The sequence below is a fragment of the Haemaphysalis longicornis genome, unplaced genomic scaffold (genome assembly GCF_048455015.1).
Source record: "Haemaphysalis longicornis isolate Haplotype H1 unplaced genomic scaffold, Haemaphysalis longicornis Haplotype H1 scaffold_9, whole genome shotgun sequence".
Lineage (NCBI taxonomy): Eukaryota > Metazoa > Arthropoda > Arachnida > Ixodida > Ixodidae > Haemaphysalis > Haemaphysalis longicornis.
Window position 1 is genome coordinate 48,899,779 of NW_027526460.1, and position 21,976 is coordinate 48,921,754.

Below are 21,976 nucleotides of genomic sequence, written 5' to 3' on the forward strand. Positions count from 1 at the left end.
CATGAAGAGAAAATACAACTTCGTTTAATTTGAAAGAACTAGGATTCAGTATCTCACTCAGCTCCATTACAACCACAAAAGGTGTTTTTTAACGGAAAAAAAGCAACAAGTATTTAAAAACTTTCAAATTTTGCGCCACAGTGACGTGTTATGAGCAAGAATGACGTCATATGGGCCAACAATAAAACATAATTTTCAGTGCGTTAACTGCACGTTAGCATTCAAGTGATGCGGTCAGATGGAACTAGAGGCCCCATTACAGAAGTCCAGTCATGTGTCGTCGTGACAGGTGAGTTAGGCGGCCGCCAATCGCGCAAACAAGGTTCCGTGACGTCATAGAAAAGTTGCGGGAAATTGGCTAGGGGGTCGCGACTGCTTCACACGTTTTCTTTAATATCTCTGTTATTTGCTCGAAGATTGCGATGATATTGGTATCATTGTTATCGGGACTAAGCAGTCTTTCTAATAAACCCAACTTGTATTTTGTCTTCATGGCTCCTTTACACACCAAATATTTTGTTCGAATTGATTCGTTGATATTAACCGACAGGACTTGTGCTGCGCGCCCATTAATTGTGAAACATAGCAGCACTAACCGTACAAAAAAAAAACCTTGCGTGCTGCGTCCTCCATTGATCGCACAGAGCTGAGCTGTTACGTTTTGCGGCAGTAGAGTATTCTACGTACGAATGGCTTTGTCAACAGCGAGCGGATGTGTATCAGATTGTTTCAGAACGTTGCAAGTGTTTTCTACGTACCATTGTTGTACAGGCATAGTTGCGATAACACTTATAGAAAACGAATGGGTAATACTCAAATCTTTATTGTTATGCTTTCGCTGATAACAGCAAAGCAAATACTTTATATTCTCGGGACTAGCGAGGTCATCGTACTATTGCTTTGGATACTGCATTACACAAGTCCAGTTATGAACGCCATGGTTAATCGTCATAAAAACCACATAAGATGTCCATGTTTGCAGTCCTAACACTGTGACTAGAACAACATAACGTTTATATCTGTAATATTATACCTACTCGCACTTCACTGTGCAGAACAGGGTACGCCAGTACAACTTCATTCGCCGGTATCACAAAAAACGCACTGTGAGTGTTCTGTTATAGCTGTAGCGACATTCTACGTGGTGGCAAGCGATGTGCTCGCCATTAATTCTTTTACATCTAAAGTTTGCGCCCAACGTTGGTAATACACACTTGACGTGAAGTGGTGGTTCTCCTTCACGTTCAAATCATATGCGGCAATAAAGACGACTAAACAAGCACTCCGAAACGATCGTCTCGCACAAGGCGCCCGTACTATCCCTTCTTCGTGCTTGGCGCCTTCTCGAAGATCATGCATTTACCCTTGGACGGGTTGTAGCTACAGTTCCTTTTCTCGAGGTAGAGTCTGTCGCAATTTTTGCGATTCTTGCCGTCCAGCCGTGCCTGGGCCTCTTCGGCTTTCTGAGCCGGCGTTCGTTCAGTCTTGGACTGGTCCTGGCACCTGTTGATGGTCTCGATAACAGCCATCGTTTTCGGAGAGTTTCGGCACCACCGCAGGACCTTGTAGATGCCACGGCAATGGAAGTAGCTGCGAGGACAAGGTGGTTCGGGTATGAGTATAGCAGTAACCATGATGGAAAGGAAAGCGTACAGATGAGGTCCTGAAATTAGCCAGTTACCTCTGGCAGAAAAATCTACATGCAAACTCCTAGAAAGAAAGAGCCTTTGAGGGAAACGTTTTAAGCCGGAGGTTGGGAGGTGAAGAGAAAGCAGGGCGTGGCAGTACCAGACTGCTTGGAGTGTAATTTCGCGTGCCCCGCAATTTCAACGTTCATCGTCGGCCTGTTTGTTTACCATTGCAAGAATACGCATTCAAAGAAATAGCTTTCCAACTAGGCATCTAGAGATTTATTTCGACATACAAAGACGTAGCTACCCACAAGGCACGGCAAAAGGATTGGTTTTTTTCCTGCAAAGGCCTCCGCCTCGTGTTCGCGCACCAGCTAGGCAGCATGAAGACATGGTGGCTGAAGGAATTAGATACTGCAGGGTAGTCTTACGTAAGCACAAACACTCGGAAACAGACATAAGTCATCATGATAGCAATATGGAGGCACCTTTGAGCAGTCGAAAGGGCACCAAATCGTGCAGGCTCTTGCACCGAAAGTTAGGTGATGTTCGGCAAATTGCTCAATGGAAATATGCCCCCTATTACGGCTTTTTAAAGCAAAGCATTCTTTGTCTCTTCAACCACAGCTAGGGGGGGGGGGGGGGGGGCTGCTGCTGCTGCTGCTTCGGCTTTATGCAATATTGCGATGCTGGATTTTTTCTTACACGCTAGCTACCATCCGATTATGGCGCCCGTGGGACTCTATGAGCGACTCGCAGGTGCGGGGCGTGAGAGGAGGGGGCTGGAGAAGCACCAGTTCCTGCATGCATCCCGTTCTCTTGCTTGGAGCTGGTAACGTCTTCGCCAAGTAGATTGAAAGTATTCACGTTTCTGATTAAATCTAGTATTTCTCGACGCACTCACCACGGCTCACCGTTCTGAATATTCAGCAACTACGCCAAGTACAATAGCAGTAAAAAAAATGTCACACGCCTGTTCATTTCAACACGATGGCAGCTTTGCGTTATGTCGACTCCCACCTTGGCGTGGCATCCGCCAATTTTTTAGTTCGTAAGCCCTTCTAAACAACATTGTATAATTTCTCAAACGCCCCTCTAAAATCTCTGTACCGTTATACGCGGTTTAGCAGCGTTGTAGGATGAAGCACCGCGTTCTGGTGCAATGCAGTTGTGCTGATAATTGAAAAATAACAAAAAATGCCAAACTAGCGAAACACTCCACATTCACAGACACCTTCGGATAAGCGTGAGCCCTCCCCCCGCGTAGTTCGACTTTCGATGTAGGCGAACTCACAGGTCGCAGTTTGGGCAGTTGGCTTTCAGCATGGTCCGGTAGTTCGTGTACAGGAAGACGGCTGCGCAGGCCCCGTCGAGGGTGAGCATTACGGAGGCCTTGGTGTCCAGGCAGTAAATGAAGGTCCGCCAGTTGAACCTTCTCCTCGGGGGGGTAGCGGTCACACCTTGCATGCACAGCAGCAACAACGCCAGTGCCAGGACCGGCCGGGGTTGCCGGTCACCCGCGTGACACGACGCTGCAACGGGAAGCGTATGCCGTGCCAAGATACGTGACTCTGCGTAATCTCTGTAGCGGGACGCCGTATGCTCTATCGAAATGCTAGACGCGTGCCACTGGCATTCTAGTGCGTCATCCTTGGAAGCTTGACTGACGAATGCTACAAAGGGCTCACTGAGTTACTGAGTTCTAAACCACTGGCATTCTAGTTCGTCACCCTTGGCAAGCCACAAAATAGAGCTAATATGGGTGCCAGCCCACTCTTCGGTTGAGGGCAATGAATTTGCGCACCAACAGGCCCGAGAACTAATCAGCCGGGCAGAGGGGCAGGAACAGCTACCCATAACGAGCTACAGGGACATAGTCAATCCCTATAAAGACGGGAGGAAGCAATATCCTGAACCACACCATTCTCTAAGCGGAGCGCAGCAAGTCATATACAGACAGATCCAAGCCGGGTCGTTCCCCCACCCTTACCTCCGAAACAAGTTCTACCCGGATAGATATGAGAAAGAATGTCCCAACTGCAGACAACTGGGCACACTCCAGCACATAATAGGAGAGTGCAATTTTCCCAAGTTTACCCCTCCCCTCACATCAACCCTGAGCGCGATGGGAGACCTTGCTGTCCAGCCCCGCCCTAGAAGAACAGATGGCGTTGATCACCAGAAGACAGGAGTACCTGGGGCTCGAGAAGAGGGCACCACCCCATCAAGCGCCTAAACGGCTCTGGAACGCTCAATTAAGTCTTCTTCTCTCTCTCTCTCTCTCTTGGCAGCTTGACTGGCGGATGCAGCAAAGGGCTCACTGAGTTAGTGAGTTCTAAATACTCTAAAAGTGCACATAGCCTGGAAGGACGTCACCATAATTTTGATTCAGAAGAATGGGGCACCAAAGACCTTAACAACTACAGACCCATCAGCCTACTCTCAGCTGTAGACAAGCTGCTTACCAAGGGAATAGTTAACCGAATAAGTAGCATTTTAGATTATAATCAACCCAGAGAGCAGGTTGGGTTTAGGAAAGGATACTCAACAATGGATCACATCCACGTCGTCAATCAAGTGATATTAAATTCCGCAGAGTATAATAAACCCCTCTACATGGCATTTATAGACTACGAAAAAGCGTTTGATTCAGTGAGTACCGCAGCAGTGCTGGAAGCATTGAAAGACCAGGGAATAGAGGAGATCTAAATATTTCTCCTAGACGACATAAGCATGTACGAGCAGCATAATCCTCCACAAGCCAAGCGACAAATGCCCGATTCGTAAGGGCGTACGACAGGGTGATACCATCTCGCCTAAACTGTTCACAGCTTGTCTGGAGGTGGTATTCAGGAACCTTGACTTGGAAAACACGGGATTACGGACAGATGGGGAATACTTGAGCTATTTTAGGTTTACAGATGACAGTCTTGTTGGCTAAGAGAGTCGGTAGAACACCTGCAAAATATGTTTCAGGAGCTTAGTTCATAAAACAAGGCCACGGGGCTAAAAATAAATATAAATAAATATAAAGTAATGACGAATAAACGTGTTTAAAGCGCCCTGTTCAGCATGTGTAACGGAACGCTCGAACCAGTAGATCCGTAACGATACGCTCGAACCAATAGATGATTATGACTACCTCGGTCAGGTCGTCTGTGCTGATGGCAACCACGAGAAATAAATCCGGCGCAGAACAGGTATGGGCTGGGGTGCACTCAGCAAACACTCCCAAATAATGAAAAGTAAGCTACCTCTATCACTGGAAAGGAGAATATTGAACCAATGCGTCCTTCTGGTGGTGCCATATGGAGGGAAACTTAGCGCCTTACTAAACAACTTGAAAGCAAACTTAGATCGGCTCAGCGGGCTATAGAAAGAAGAATGGTAGGAGAAGGAAGAGAAAACAACCTACTTGGATCAGAAAATGAACTAGAGTGAAAGATATCATAGTTCAAATAAAGAAAAAGAAATGAGCTTGTGCTGGTCACGTAGTGAGACGAACCGACGACCTGTGGACAAATAGATTCACAGAGTGGATACTGAGGGGCGGATCTGGAGGAATGGGAAGGCCAATAACTCGATGTAGGGACGAAATAAGGAGATTCGGAGCAAAGAATGGACTCGAGCGGCACGGGACAGGAGCTGTTGGAGGTAGATGGGAGAGGTCTTCGTCCTGCAGTGAATTTAGTGGGCTGATTATGATTATGATGATGATGATGAGTTGAACCAAAAAATGTCTAATCAGAGTTAAAAAAATGCAATTAACTTTGGCTATTAATTATGTACGCAATAGCCCCAGTACCTCATGCTTCGCACCCACCCGCCCCCTGCGGGTAATATTGCCGCGAACCATACATTGGGTTTGGTTTATTTATGTTTGTTTTTGCCGACCGGCTGCACCGGGCTGTGTTATCTGTGTTATCCGTGGGCCAAGTGAAGCGCGTGTTCCATTCTTTATGCCCCACGTGTTATCTGCTTTGATAAGGAGAGTGTTTCGAACTAACGGCACCTGCCTAGAATAATCTTCTTCGATCTACAGTGTTCTGGATGCAATTCGAAGGTTCGAAAAACACTCGCGCCCAGAGATAAATGCCAGCAGAGCAGACGCCGTGGTATTCGATTCACCGACACCAGTCTGCGCCCGTCACTGACACGAATAAACGGAGCTGTAAGTAATTATTTATGCTGCGTTCGGCAATTTAATGTGCCATTGTATGATTAGTGGGCGCGTAGGCACCTATTGCGGCGAAAAATACGTTACACAATATTTCGTGTCAGTACTCTTAATGCGTGACATCGTCTACTTTATCTCACTTAGTTTGCTTGTAGTTTGGTGCAGTAATTTATAAGCAGGTTAAGTACGAAAAATCGCGGAGACGACTCGCGTTACGTTTAAAATTCTCGTAGTAGCGCACTGTGCGCCTCACGGAGGAACAGCCGGCTGCGGTGATGCGGCGCAGAGGCAATTGAGTTGTACCCCAGGATTATAGTCGGAATAGCCGAGGCGAAGCAGTGCTAGCATTTGCAGAGATAAATAACCCAGGGTACTGGATGCCCCCTTTTTCAAAAACAGAAATAGGATACTGACATGAAAAACCCCAACGGTGCCAAAAAAATCAATTCGACTTCATTCTCTGTGTGAGGCGCATGATCAGGTAAATAGCTGTAATGGCAGGGTGGTGAGCAGCATAAAGGGAAAAGACAAAACTAGTAAACAGAGGGGAACCAAACCGCTGAGGGTTAAGATAGCGCACGCGCACTGAACTACAAACTATGACAATCTAAGACTCAGCGTTAGCTGTAGGAGGAAGAAAAACCAGAAAGGTAATGTGGTAAACAATCTTGAAGGACTATTGACATGAAATTTTTGTGTTACGTTTTCTTTCGCGGCTGCAGATGCCTACAAGCTCACTAATCATAGAATGGCACAATAGATTGTCGAACGCAGCATAAATAAATTTCGGTTTCGGTGAAGCGAAGTCAGCCGCCATGACGGGAAGGCGCATTTGACGTCACTGTGTCGTCGCACCCCAGCCGATTCCGGTCTTTGCGTGCGCCAGAACAGCCCGACCGGCCGTAGTCGCACGTGACGTCAGTGACAAAAACTGTGACGTGATGTACAAGGCGGAAAAGCTCGCGCCAACAGCACCGCGGCCGCCTCGATACGTCACGGGAGCCCAGACGTCGGTCGTTTTGGTGGAAGCGCAGATGACATCATGAGCTTGCTCGATGGCGCCGATGAGCTTTCTCGTGTGCGCAAGCTTAAAAATTGATTTAAAATATGTTCTACTGAACGGTTACGGCTTAAACTTCCGAGCGGGTATCTCCATACACAAAGGAAGCTTTTCACATACTTCTCTGAGCTATGAAATTTCGCGTCACTACTCCTTTAAGAAACGAAAGGCTTCAGCGATTAGCCGCCAGGGGCATAAATGTGTGAAGAACGACGGAGCAAATAAAATAGGCGGGTTTGTAAAATTAGATTAACGCAAGCGAAGTTACTGACATTCTTGTACACAATGTGGCAAATATTTTAAAGAAACATTGCAACAAGAGGAAGCTTAAGGGGAACGAAGAAGTTTACTATTGGCACAGACAGAACGTATGCACTCGGAGATGAAAGTTGCTATCCAACATAGCAACAAACCATGTTGGCACAAATAGTGGAAATGTTATGTGCAGATTTGTTAATGGTAGACCGGGAAACAGTACTGGGTGGCCTACCTTGGTTTGAGATGTTCAAACCGTAGCCATAACCTATCTGAAAAGGTGCTCTAGGATGTGCATAGATGGAAACCTATAGAAAAAAAAACGGAATAACCTCGGATGTATAGGATGGAGGAAATACTGTACTGAAAAAGCTTGCAAAATTATTCTGACTCAAAGATAACTTCGAAAGTATACTCTGTAACAATGTCAACCTCAATTTATTCTACAAGAAGGATGATGTTGAAGAGTTTAAGAATTACAGACCCACCAGCCCACTCGCTGTTGTATATATACAAACTGCTGACTAAGGTAATAGTTGTCCCCAAAACGACACCTGAAATGACCTAAAGGGCAAGCCGCGTTCAGGAAAGGTTGCGCTAAGAACAAGTATGAAATTCAATGAAAACGGCGAATCGCGAAATTATTGCAACAGCCTTACATGACCCGCTCTGCGAAAATCTCGCGTCTGCGTAGTCGACGTTCCTGCGGTGGTCCCAAAAATCCCATTGCCTGAGACATCAACACAACTACTGAAGGAGTCATTGGCTGGTGACGTTGATGGTAGCTGCCGTCAGAAGGCTCACCGCCGTTTTACCAATCCCCGTTTGACTGCGACGTCAACTCACCCATCCGCGATTCTCTCACACCCACTCAAGGAGATTGGCCAACGACGCTGACAGCTGTCGGTATAAGATCCCGGTCGATTCGCCATTTGGCTGCAACGTCAGCAAAACGAAGCAAAATTCTCACATACCCCTTAGTGGGACGGGCCAGTGATGATGACACTTGCCGTGTGAGGATCACCGCCTATACGCCAATTCCCCACTGGCTGTAACACCAACATTCACTCCCGAATAAGCACTCAAGTGGCGTTGCCGTTAATAACACTGATTCCGAATTCACAACGTATAAGAAATGCTTAGGCGTACTCTGAGTTTTTCGGTGTAAACCAAGGTGACGTTAAACAACCTGGAACCCAAGCCCGTCCATTTTAGCCCTGTAAAGTAATTCGTGTGGTGGCAAAAAAAAAATCAGCAATACTACTATAAAAGCATACGTCGCGCTCTTTGACAGCTGCGTCTGTATTCATGGAAATAGTTCGCAACTCCCAGTTCTTATTCGTTGCAGCGGACTCGGAAGATGAAGAACTGTGTGGATAATTGGTTTCTGGGGTTTAGTTGACGGGAGGAAATTACCGCTATCCCTCCGTCCCTTCCGCGCATGCTCCGACGCTTGCGGAGGAGGACAAACCAGCTCTCCACTTCTTCCATGACGTCGCTTACAGTCAAAGAGAAATCCCGTAAGATGATCAGCGCAGCAGTGCTATCACATGAAAACGTGACTCCAACCATCGGAGTGTATAGGTCGGGTTTTCGCGGTGTGTGCTCAATATTGAAGCTTCCTTTCAAGCCTAGCAGGTGAATGCACAACTAATGATTGATGAACGAACCGAGGTTTCACTCACCCATGCTAATCTAGGCAGTATCCAAGAGTAACATTAGCAGCAGTGACGCGCCCTTCGCGTCCAAGGCGACCGCTCCAATGCCCAGCCGGAGCACCCTCAGTCGAGGCAGCATATTGTTACGCGTCGCGCCGCTCTAAACTTAGTCGCACAATGCAAGGATGCACGCAAGCTCCGGCCTGCTGTTGTCTGCTGTCGCGAATCGTTTTGAATGATGGGCGAACAGCCGCAGCTTTTATGTAGCTGCAAGCTTGCACCGGCCTTCTATTGGTCAGTCGAGGCAATAGACTTGTCGTGCGCGGTGCGGATGGAAAATTTTTCGCTTCTTGCGTTTGTGTTCGGCTTCAGCGGAAGGCTAGAAAGAAAAGGGCAATTGTTTCGATGGATGTAAAACGCAACATTCGCAACGCATTATCTCGTACCCTGTGCATATTCATCAACACAGCGCGAAGGCGGGTAGAATGAAAGACAGGTAGCAATCACGGCTAAAACGAGTAACTGTCTTTCACCGTGTTGATTTCATGTTTATGCCGACGTGCCTGTATCCCACGGCATGATTGTCGGATTCGCTTCCCGTTTTCGTTAGTCGCACTATACCCATTTTAACATTTTCTTCAGGTTTGTAAGCCTATTGACTACGCCGCAAAAACGAAGCCCTGGCCAAAGCGTATATATAGTGCACTGTATTTCACCTACAAGGGTAGCTGTATAGTTACGTTCAGTTAGTCTCTATTAAGTTAGGCTTGAAACTGAAATCACAATCTGGGCACTTGAATAAAATAATTTTTCACGGGAATGGGACTACGGTTGTGTGTCAACGCTTGAAATGTCGACTCATAATTTCGTATACATCTCGGCTCCGTCATGATGGGCTACACCAGTTAGCAAAGTTACATTTGGTCTCTCTCTCTACCTTTTCTTTTTTTTTGCCTGCTCAGAGCAGTAATGAGCAGCTCCAAGCAGCCCAGAGCTGCTCCCGCCGTGGACGTTCTGTGGGCAAATAAAATACGGGCTGTCTGGAGAGGCTCAGAACTGCTCTCAGCAAGAGAGAGAGAGAGAGAGAGAGAGAGAGAGAGAGAGAGAGAGAGAGAGAGAGAGAGAGAGAGAGAGAGAGAGAGAGAGAGAGAGAGAGAGAGAGAGAGAGAGAGAGAGAGAGAGAGAGAGAGAGAGAGAGAGAGAGAGAGAGAGAGAGCCCAAATATATCGTAGTCAAATGTGAGCAGATGTGCGCTAGCGAAAACGTGTTTTGCTTCGTGGTTCTGCAAGACTGTTTGTCAAGGGCAAGGAGCACGGCACCCAGGACTTGTCCTCGTCGAAAATGTTCGCTGCCAAGGCAATTAAGGGAACATGTTAGCAACAAACTTGCATCTCGACAAGCAGGTGCATGGTGGTTCATTAAAATTCTTTACTCGATGGACCACTCAGTGTGCAACTTCCTGTGGTAGTTAAATCCATAGTTACATCTTCTTTTCGTATACTACTTTTGCAGATTTACGGCGTCCCACCGCCGGAATACTCGGCAGTCGGTGCTGTGGCGGAGACGGAAACGCAGACAGCAAGCTCGCTTCCAGAGCTCAGCGTACCATTGTCGGCGGTCGCCTTGCAAGCGTCCGCTGCGAGACCGTCACACGGCCCCCCGTCACCACGTCGTACCCAGCCGAGGTGGCAGATGTTGCGAGCATTCGCAAACTCTGCGCCCACCGCACCACCTTTCGTCCCATGATACAGGAATGTGCTCACCAGCCCGGCTGGGCTCAAGCCCATCAACATGTACCGTTTCCATTCCAAGTCTGTGGCAGGGTTCCTGGCAGAAGTGTCGCTTAGCGGTGGACATTTGAGATCCGCTAGAAACGGTTTGTGATAGATACGAGTGATCACAATTAAGTGCGGCTTTGACTGCGCTCATGTTCTTCCTAGTCTTGTGACGCTGTAAATCACCTCTCCCGTGCATTGTGAACTTCTACAGCAGTTGTGCAACCGCAAAGGCATTGCGGTCGTTATATAAGCACGCCCAGTTATTTGGGAAACACTGATTTGCGCGCTAAACTGCTCACAATCTCGACGTGTTTTGTGCGTCTTATGGGTGAAATATAAGGGTTAAACGAGTCTCTGACATGTCTTCACCCTGGACCAATTATAGTGAGCCTGAAACTCGGACCGTGGCATTCTCCATCATCTCAGCAGAAAGTCCTCAGCGGATGCGTTATTTGGCTATCTTGGCGATATTAGCGTCACTGAGACTTTATAGCCACCCTTATGCGGACAGTCCTCGCTACCTCTCACGTCCTACTACTACTACTACTAGGTGATTCGGAAAGGAAAGTAAATGAAAGTAAATGAAAGTAAAAGGACAGTAAATGCACTGGGGATATTATTGAGCCCAACTGGGGGCTCACCTGCATACAACCCAATGTTGGGGGGAGGGGGAGGAGGGGGGATGAAAGAGTAGAGAGGAGAAAGGGGGTGATAAAAGAGATAAGTAAGCTAGAAAAAAAAAAAGAACAGTGTGGAGCCTATACGTAAAGCTAGGCGAAGCAGCAGCAATGGCGCGGACAGCAGACTGCCGTCTACAGGCGCTGGGTGAGTCCTAGACGCTATCTCTTTTTTTATCTCCTTTCCTCTACTACTCCTCTTTTTATTAATCATCTGTCTTTTCCCCTTCCTGCAGAGTAGCATGTCGGCGTACGCATGTTGGCCAACCTCTCTGCCTTTCCTTCTTTAATAAAGAGCTTCTCTCTGTCTCTCTAAAAGATTCTCCAGCGTGAGTCTCATTTGACGAATTCAGAGTTAGAACAAAGAATGTAACTCCATCCGCTTTCATTGCCTTCGGCTGGGGCTCCGATGTGTGTTCTTCGTTGTTTCTCAACCCAGTAGACCTTAAGAAAGTCAATATTTTTCAATACGCAGAGCCTTTACCTCGAATCCTTGTAACGTAACCACATCACTTAGTCGTCAAATTGTGCTGTTCATAGAGTTGCGTTCGATGGCGCGTAACATGGTCGAACCCTGTTATAAACCATGTCCTAAATTTGTTAGTAGACGCAAACCAAGGACAAGTACAAGGGAACTTGGCAGAACACTCGATGTCCTAAGAACGCGGGCGTTTGCAGAGTGCTACCCTATTTTGAAGACCGGCGAAGTGCTGCCTTCGAAACGAAACGGGAGAACGACAGAGACATGGTGAAGTAGGCAAGATTTCAGCGACGTGGAGTGGATGTGCCCCGATAAAATCAGCCTCCCTATGAAGCCTCGGTGAACACAGCTGCTCCAGCTACAGTTGCCCCGGACCGTTGCCGTCCGTTCAGGGCCTTTGGCAACCGCATCGTAATGCGCTCCATGATGTGCGCACCCTTTCACCGTGGCAGTCTTCTCGCCCGTGCTTCTGAACTTCTCCCTCATTTTGTTCGAATACAGTCAGCCCGGACTGTCCAAACTCACGGGGCCTCTGATGCAGCCATGCTAATTTTCGGAGAAAGGGCGGGGTTGGATTAACCAGCAAGTTTCCTGGGAAATCTGTTGCGCCATTCTACGGCCTACCAGGAGGCACAAGATGTATTTAGCTTCCGCCGCTGTTGCCATTCGATGGCACCGAAAGGCAACAGCGGCGAAGCGTGAATCGTTAGCGGAGTCTACTTTAGTGGGGCCGACTGCCGCTGTTCGGTGCCTGCACCGCTTATTCCTGTCTTTTCTCGGGAAGATTCAAAGCTGATTTGAGTTAGTGCGCTGGCTTGACTGATTCGCCTCGATGTTTTAAGGTCCCCTTGATTATTTAGCACTATGGCCTTCGAGACTTTACTCTGCGCGTCCATCCGAACTCGGAAATCAACAAGATGCGTTCTGCGCCTTGAAAAGCTGCAAGCAGAAAAAACAGGAATATTTAAAATAAAAAGAAATATTAGTGGCTTGACGAGGACCTACCGAAAGCCAACAGAGAGGCTGGATATTTTCTTTGAGGAAAATAAAACTTTATTTCGGTCCGTACTTATATCACTTATACCACTACCAGTATAAGTGGTAAGTCGCTTTACACCACCGTTTTTTTGCAAAAACGTTTTCCGTGACACGGCTGCATTTTTCACTGTTAATTACATGCAAGTTATACACCCCCCCCTTCCCCCATTGATTCCACCAACATGCTAAATTTTTTGCTTGAACCGAACTAATAAGATTCCCCTCCGGAAAGAAAGAAAAACCATGTGAGGCAATAAAATGTTAGTAAAACTTGACCATGGCTTTCATTTCATTGTATTTCTTAATAACGGGCTTTATTGGTAAGGCACCATGAAGACAAAATACAAGCTTGGTTCAGTAGAAGGGTGTTTTGTCGTGATAATACCAATTCTAGCGCCAACTTCAAACAAATAACCGAGATATTAAAGAAAGCATACTCAGCAGTGGCGCCTTCCTGGCCAGTAGCCATTTTCCGGCAACTTTTCTATGACGTCACAGAATTTTGTTTGTGCGATTAGCGCCGCCGACCTTAGCCACCGCCCAAAAACATGACTGGGAGACTAGTGAGGCTTGTACTTTCATTTGCTAGTGTCACTTGAATAGTAACGCGCCGTTAACACACTATAAGAGTGCTTTTAGTGCCGGTTCACAACACGTTACTCCTGCCCGTATTACGGCACTGTGGCGCGAAATTTGAAAGCGGTTCAATACTTCTTGTGTTTTTTCGGCCATAAAAGCGTTTTTCGCTGCTGGAATGGTGCCGAGTGAGCTAGAAAAGTCTAGACCGTTCAACTAGAACAATGTTGTATTTTGTCTTCATGGCCCCTTGACGGTATGTCACCACCTTTCTGAAATTTTTTGAAAATTTCTACCGGTAAATTTTTATTTCCTATGGGCCTTATAAGGGACTGTATTTTACGATATTTAAAAGTTAAAAATAGTGAGAATTGCATAACTGGTGCTTGTTAGTGACAAAAAATACCCCAAACTTGGCCGTTACGTGTACATTCGTAACTCTTGAATGGACAGCAGGAATTGCACAATGTTTGGTACACAGGTATCCAACTAGCCATGCTGTGCAATGAACTAGAATCTTTAAGATCCGATAATACCGAATCAAGTTATAGTGAAAATACCAAAAACAGAAAAACGTGTCATTTTTGTATGCATTCCTTGAAATAAACCATCATTACATCAAAACTTACCATCCGTTTTTAAAAAACCTAGTCCATTGCACAGTATAGTAAAAAAAGCTGCCGGAGTTTAATTGAAAAAGATTCATTCATTTCGAAGTTTCAACTGTTCGCGCAAGAAGAAAGTGTAAAAAATCAAGTTTTGAGAAAAACAAGACAATAAAGTTTTGCGATCCGTGCTTAAACTAGATAATCTTGCCCTAGAACGTCAAACTTCACCAGGTTCATAGCTGGGGCTCTCCTTAGCTGCGACGAGTTCTTGTTTGGCTTTTGTCGCTGCCTGTATTTTCTTGAGGGGGGGTTTTATCGCACCCATCGATTGGCGCTTACCCTGCTTCACTCGATACTGGTCACTCGTACAATATGCTACGGGAGTGTGATACCCAGGTTCGATGCCCGCTTCCCTCAAAACATCTGCTCTACTTCTTTTAGGGGGCGGAGCACCTTAGGACCTCGCTCTTTTCGGGGCTTGGCGTCCGTGTACAGTGTTGCGCATGCACGAGAAGCCTTGAATTGGATTGGATTGGAGGGGATTGAAATGGATTGGATTGGATTTGGGTTGGACTGGATTGAATTAAATTGAATTGTATTGGGTTGGATTGCATTGGAATTGTATATACCGTACACACGCGTTGTCACTCATTTACATGCGCGAGTACAGTATTCACAGTAAGAACGATCCCCAGTGCTTCGCCCACTCGTCATGATTCACTTCGTGGAGATGCGTGAATTTTTTCCATCATTAGAGTGTCCCACAGGCCCATATATACCAAAAGCTAGGATGGGCAGGCCACGTGGACGTCTTAGGCAACCTAAGTCAGTTGTGCCAAAACAAATGATAGGGGCCGCATGCCTATAACCCTATTACATATCAGTAAAGACTCTCACAGCGGCACTTCACAATTGTTCTATAAGTTCCCAAGCTTTGCAGCACTAACCGATACATTCACGTCCACATGGTCTTTGATTGGAGCATTTACCCTGTACCGATTGTCATAAAACTTTTTTTGCCGCCTCTTATCCTGGACTTGTCTATGCCTTTTTATTAAAACGTCCAGTCTATGTTATTACTGTTTCTGCTAAGAATAATGCCTATAAAAATGACGCGCCTGCTAACATTCACAACAGTAGCATAAAGCGCGCGTAAAGTAAACAACAGGGACGCTTGTGGGGTGACGCCCCCTTACAGAAATTTAAAGCAAAGTTTATAAAAAGAAAGACGCAAAAAATGTCTTTCAATATTCTTTTACATATCAGAATAAATGATACCAGAAACGTTTTAATGTACGCTGCTGGTATTCACTCCGTTATCAGCTTCTGTTACCGCTTCAGTTTCGCTTTCAGAACTATCCACCAGCTGTTAGAAAATTGGCTATAACGTTTGAACTAAACAAGGTAAGAACATGATTCTTTCTGCAGAAGATTCTAGAATGTTTAGAATGCTCTCAAAATGTCAGACGAAAATAATTGTATTAAAAATAGTCATTTCAAAGGTGGTGACACACCTTAAAGATTTTGTGGACTTAAAGGAGCCATGAAGAGAAAATACTTCATTTAATTTGAAAGAACTGGGATTCAGTATCTCACTCAGCTCCATTACAGCCACAAAAGATGTTTTTTAACGAAAAAAAAAGCCAGAAGTATTTAAAAACTTTCAAATTTTGCGCCACAGTGACGTGTTATGAGCAAGAATGACGTCACACGGGCCAACAATAAAACATAATTTTCAGTGCGTTAACTGCCCGTTAGCATTCAAGTGATGCGGTCAAATGGAACTAGAGGCCCCATTACAGACGTCCAGTCATGTGTCGTCGCGACAGGTCAGTTAGGCGGCCGCCAATCGCACAAACAAGGTTCCGTGACGTCATAGAAAAGTTGCGGGAAATTGGCTAGGGGGTCGCGACTGCTTTACACGTTTTCGTTAATATCTCCGTTATTTGTTCGAAAATTGTGATGATATTGGTATCATTGTTATCAGGACTAAGCAGTCTTTCTAATAAACCCAACTTATATTTTGTCTTCATGGCTCCTTTAAAGGGGCAATGAAGACACAATACAACCATGGTTACTTTAAAAGAAAGAGTTTTGGTAAGTCTCTCAACTTCAATCCAGCCCTAAAAGACGCTTCTTTAAACAAAATTAGGTAAGAAACTTTAAAAAGATTTCAAACTTCAATTCCCCTTGTTACGTGACGTCAACACGTCACGTAACAACAAGAGAGTTACACAAGAGAGTTACAACAAGAGAGTTACACTTAAGTGGTACGATCAAACGGAAGTAGAAGCCCCACTACAATCACACTCTAGCACACAAGGCGGCCCGAAATTACAGCTACGGGGATTTCCCCGACGATGCTGCTGGCTCGTACCAGGGGGCTAGGGACAGGCTGGTGGCCTACCGTGACGTTACTCAACACCTAGGCGCCAGAAATATCCCGCAGCGCATCCCACGCACAACAGACCTCAATCAGTCGCCGGGCGTCAGATACAGGCTATAATACATTCCCCAATCTTGAAATATCCAGCCACATAATATATCCCGAACTTTATAATGATCAGTACAAGAGGTGCACCCAGCGAGTCACAATTGCTCACTTGATTTGGACTTGTGATGCTCAGCCACGAACTCTACGAGCACACTTACGCATTACCACTGCGGTGCAGAGCGAGACCTTCTCGCTTAGCTCCGACCACGAAATAGAGATCAAGGTCGTCCAACAGGCCAAGGTCGTGCAAGGTCGTCCAACTGGCTCGCTCCCATGGGCATGCTGCAGGACGCCATCCGAGCGGGAGGAAATAATTCAGGAAGACTCCCACTCCCCCTTCCTCCTTTCACCAAGTTTTGGGTAAAATAAAGTTATTACTATCATCCTCAATAACGCTAATGTTTTTTTACTATCGGCGGCCGCCAATTGCACAACCAGGCCCTTGTGACGTCATAAAGTCCTGTGAGAAAATGGCTGGTGAGTCGCCACTGCTTCATCTGCTTTTTTCATATCCAGGTTATTTGTTTGGAGTCTGCGTTGAAGATGGTATCATTGCTATTTGGACAACGCAGTCTGTTTACTAAACTAAATTTGCATTTTGCCTTGTGGTGCCCAGCTATACGACAGTGAAGCAGACTATATAGCTTTACTGCAACTCTCAAATTGAAAGCTTTAGCTCCAGAAGTGGAACTTACCGGTAATCACTAAACCGATTCGAATGAGATTGCACTTCAATTAAGGAATTGAACCTGATAACTACATTTGCGTTCAACCATTGCCAATCCATTTAAAATGTCGCTCTCTCTCTCTGGCTTCTTCCTGCCGTGGAAGGAGCGTGAATCCACACCGTCCGTTTCGCTCTGCATACCCCAGGTGGCGCCGTCGTTCCAAGATCAACTTGCACTGGCTCGCACGTCCAAATCGGCCGCCATTTCCCCATGGGCGGTAGATCGTTTTTATTTCTTCTCAGAATAAACAGGTATCTACTGCCGTTGTTCCCGGTGTCAAACAAAATATACCACTGAATTCGACCTTCGTGTGATGTTTGAGTGTGTACAGAGCGGCGGTTCGCTCAAAAAAAAAAGTTTTAAAGTGTTCCAATTATCGTCGCACCACCCTGTATTAATTCTGCGTAATTATTTTTTTCGCTTGAAAGGCTAATAGTCATTTAACGCTAAAATGAACTGACGGCTGTTGTGCTTTACGCTGTACAGAATTGGGGTAGCAGACGATAAGGAAATGTGAAAGCGGGTTTTCTCATCGTCTGCTACCTCATTTGGCTGCTTCCACGGCAGGAAAAAGCTCAATGGGACAGCAGACGAAGGAGCCAAACGAGCTAGCAGACGGTCACAAAATGTGAAAGCAGATGAGGAAACAAATCCAACGTTTATTTGCGACGATGAACAATGGGAATATTTTATTATGATTAGTATCACCTGTTATGCAAGTATTTGTGATCATCGTAAACTAGGAGCGAACGAGATTTCTGATCGTCTGCTACCCATTTGGCTCTTTCCTACCGTGAACCCTAACATAACATCGCGGAGGCCACAATCTCAAACGTGCGTTTCGCTCTGCATACCCCAAGGGGTGCCGGCGACAGAGTTGTCCTATGTCGCCATTGCTGTTAATGCTGTACAAGGCAAGACTATAAAGAAAGCTAGAAGGCAGTAAAATAGGTTTCAGTCTGTGTTATAGCCGCAAAGGGCAGGAAGTGGAACAACAAATACTGGGACTGATAATGCATATGACATAGTACTTACTAGCAGTTAGCAAACAGTGTCTGCAAAAGCTCACAGATATATGCGGGGAAGAAACCACTGGTTCAACTGGGATTAGAGTTTAGCACAGCGAAGTCGGGAGTTCTGGTTTTCAATGACGACGCCCGTAACGAATTGGTATTCGTTCAACAAGCAGAAATACCGTGGGTAACGGAATGCAAACACCCGGGCATTTGGATAAACGAAGGTCAGGCGTATCTAAAAACTCATGAGGAGCATTTAAGAATAAAGGCAAAAGAAACGCCTCTATCATGAAGCATAGAACACTGTGGGGATATAACAGATATGAAGTAGTCAGAAGAATCTGGAAGGGAGTGATGGTACCAGCGCTCACCTTTTCAAACGCAGTAGTGTGTGTCAAATAAGAGATTCAATCAGGGCTAGAAGTAAAACAGAGGGCGGTACGTCGATTGGCATTAGGAGCACACAGTAAAACAACAAATGAGGCAGTGCAGGAAGACATAAAATGGGCCTCCTTTGATGTGATAGAAAAACAGAGAAAATTATGTTTTGAAGAAACTTGCAAATATTGACGACCACAGATGAGCGGCCAAAGTGTTACGGCATCTTTACGTGAAAAGCGTGGACACACGGTGAAGGAAAAGAACCAGAAGGCTCAGGACAAACTATATAAAACCTCGAAGTGCCGGAGAAATAACCAAGGCAATGAAAAATGAAGTGAAAGAATCAGAGATAACGACCTGGAAAAAGAGGATGGACGCCAAGAAGTCCTTAGATATCTACAGGATCGGGAAGTAGGAGATCCCAAGGGGAAAATTCTCCGATAATACCAAAGGGAGTGCATTGTTTTTTGCAGCACGGGCGGGCTGCTTGCGGACAAAAACGCTTATCCGCGAGCCGGTACAGGAAGCATTGTGCGCAGGTTGCGGCAGGGAGCCAGAAACCATGCGAGATATTGTGACGGAGTGCAAAAGTATCCCTCTAGCCCTCAGTGAGGGAGCCATCCAGCTTCCGGAAGCCCTTGGCTTTAAGGTTAGCGGAAAAGTGAATTGGACAGCAGTTGAGGTTAGTAAAAGAAGGTTAGTTTGTTGGTGAAGGTTATTGTTGGTGGGAAAAGAGCGGGGAACAAACTGGGAAGACATGCGAACAAAAAGTCAGACTAGCACAAAAATTTCATAAAGGTGATTTCTTTGTTTTTTATTTATTTATTTATTTATTGAACTAGTGAATGAATTTCACTGCTTTTCCAGGAAATTTAAGGAAAGCGGCCTTCGGGGCATCCCCGACGACCTATCTGAGGAAGGGTGGAAAGGGCAGCGCTTGCAGGGCATTCCGGGGAGGGGTATAGTGAGGGGCGGATAAGTTGGAATTTTGTGCGATTGGAGATGGTGTTTGCTTGGAGAAGATGACATGTGAGTTCTTGGGAACGCGTGAGTTGGGTATGGGAAGGAAGGTATGCACGGCGGGGGAAGCGGTAATAGGTAGTAATTTCAGTGTGACTTGCCGTACTTCCGGACTCCGGAGTCACGTAAATGATTTATGGACGCGCGTGCGTGGCAGCACCAAAAACGCCTTCACACAAAATTACGGACTGAGGCGGCGCACTCTGTGACCCTGTGGGTGGTCCCGTATTCCTTTTGGGAGGATTTATCGTGTCGCAGTTATGAGAAGCCTGTGAGGCGCGGCGTATCGGATCTCTTTGAACATACTTGGTAGACAACTTAAAAATTTGCTTCATTTTATAGATTAGGTGGTTCATAAATCCCTACTGTTTTTTTTTTTTTTTTTGGGGGGGGGAGGGGGCAGACAACCTTGTTGACATTTCCCAGAGGAATTTGCTTTTCAACCGGAGGATGTAAAATGACCCCCTTCCTTCACTATCATATGGTGTATACTTGAGGCTTGAGCAGCCAAACCCGTCCCGTGCAGAAAGTTTTCAGATCCCGTGTCCAAAGGCGTGGGCCATATGCAGACGCCTGTATATTACCACGAACATTGGCTTATTCCTCCTTAAACCTGCAGAAAAATAATTAGCAGTGGCTTAGCTCGGCTATGCCAGGAGATACGTCGCGTGAGCTAAGCTTCAGCTGGTTATTCTTAGCTTCCCTGGTTGTCTAAGATTAGCTTGGTTATCATGCTTGCTGCTTCGTCAATGACACACATACGGTATACGCATTATGTGACACATGTATTGAGAGACGGCGTTTCGCAGGAAGACCTTTATTCGGTCGCCGAGCCCAGACCTTCGTTAGAGGGTACTAGAAGTTTTCTAGTACACTCTACCTTCGTCCGCAGTCGAAGCGAGGGGATGATGATGATCCTTCACAAATAATAATGACGATGGGTGCACGGATATGACTAACCGGGAAACACACCCCTTGGTGTCCACAGTGAAAGTGAAGATGGTGATGATGTGTTCGGCCATAATGTCCGGCAATAACGTCCATATGCTCACAGTATATATATAAAGCGACTCCGGCGCAGCGTTACCAATTGCCCCAGAGCTAAACTGGTTCCACAGGCGCACGCCAGTGTTGCTGCGCCGCACGAGCCATCGGTTCCACACCCGGCCACCCCTCGCATGATCATCAAGAGGACCGGGCCCCCATGTGCGGAGCGGAGGGCGGCGAAGACGCTGGGCGCGTGGGGTGTGTGAGAGACTCCGGGAAAACGAGCAACGTTCTGTGCGCCGTGTGACGTTGCTGCTCCTCGCGCATGCGCGGCACAGCTCTGCAAGAGCCACGCGAAACTGCTCAACCTCGGCCAGTGTAGCTCAAGTTCAGTTCTAGCCTCAGTGCGAATTCCACCCAATTAAACCTTGATATTCGTTACCATAGGTCATAGGTTATTGCTAACTGCACAACTCAACACTCAACGCTCTCGAAAAATAGGAAGGCAGATCTGTTGCATTCTAAAGTTAAACAATTGTGGGGCTTTTAGCGAAGCCATTCAGAGATGGCACGCGTTTCTTTCCACACTTAGTTTTGACAGTGGAGGCCATAAAGAGGGGAGCATCGTGGGGCGAATTCGGGACGGCCCCTGGAGAGTCACCAACTTTCTTTTTTTGCGCTATACGATTAGCCTCGAGATGCCTAAAGCCCACCGGAATCTTGACAGGCGAACTGTGTCGTTATTTCTCTCCCACCAACAAATAAGACGCCCACCGCAGCCAGGGTCCGCCGCAGCTGTGCGGCTGACACCGTCTTGGAGTCAGCCGCACAGCGTCTTAGACAGTGTACACTAGGCCAACGTGAAGTGCATGTAATGAAACTCTGCTTGCATTCTTAAGGGCCAAGGGGCAGAGGCCGCTTATATCTAGATTGAAATGCATGCATCGAAAATTTGCGCCCTCCACAGAACACGGGCTCTTTGCAATTGGGGTGTCCTAAGGGAGCAATCCTGGCGCCCTAATCCCCACAAATTCAATAAATCCGCACTACCATCATGTCCACAATACTGAGAATAATTATCATTAGAATAAGATTGCGGGGTAACGAGAAGGACGAGAACAACGTAACCACCACCTAGGTAAGAAAGTAGAAGAGGAAGAAGAAGATGATCTCCCGGCAGGAAGACGGTCAAAAAACTCCCGCAACTCCCTCGAAAATTGATCCTGACGAGCCTGAAGAAAACCACATCGATGAGCGTGAGATTTGCCCATTTGTAGAAGGTCCTTTCCAGATAAGGGTACTGTTGATTGGAATGCTATGTGGAGGGGTATATTTCATCCAGATAAAGAACTTCTACCTGGCCACGCATGTCATGGACCACTGGTGCCGGCGGCCAGAACGTTTCTCCAAT

General features: G+C 46.4%; 2 protein-coding genes across 3 annotated transcripts in view; one reads left to right on the plus strand and one right to left on the minus strand.

Annotated features, from left to right (window-relative positions):
- LOC144152774 (uncharacterized) overlaps window positions 1-13,030 on the plus strand; it is a 46,089-nt gene extending 33,059 nt beyond the window's left edge. Inside the window, exon 5 of one of the 2 annotated variants that reach the window (XM_077684216.1) lies at window positions 10,294-13,030. In XM_077684216.1, the coding sequence (XP_077540342.1) occupies window positions 10,294-10,527 (234 nt within the window). In that variant the 3' untranslated portion in view covers window positions 10,528-13,030. The remainder of the gene's footprint in view (window positions 1-10,293) is intronic. The other variant, XM_077684217.1, reaches the window with a different exon arrangement.
- Window positions 804-9,017, minus strand: LOC144152775 (uncharacterized). The gene is made up of 3 exons (XM_077684218.1): window positions 8,809-9,017; window positions 2,926-3,163; window positions 804-1,590 (listed from the first exon to the last, which is right to left on the minus strand). Exons 1-3 carry the CDS (start codon window positions 8,810-8,812, stop codon window positions 1,317-1,319), a joined length of 516 nt encoding a protein of 171 aa, XP_077540344.1. The 5' UTR covers window positions 8,813-9,017; the 3' UTR covers window positions 804-1,316.
- Window positions 13,031-21,976: the final 8,946 nt, after the last annotated feature.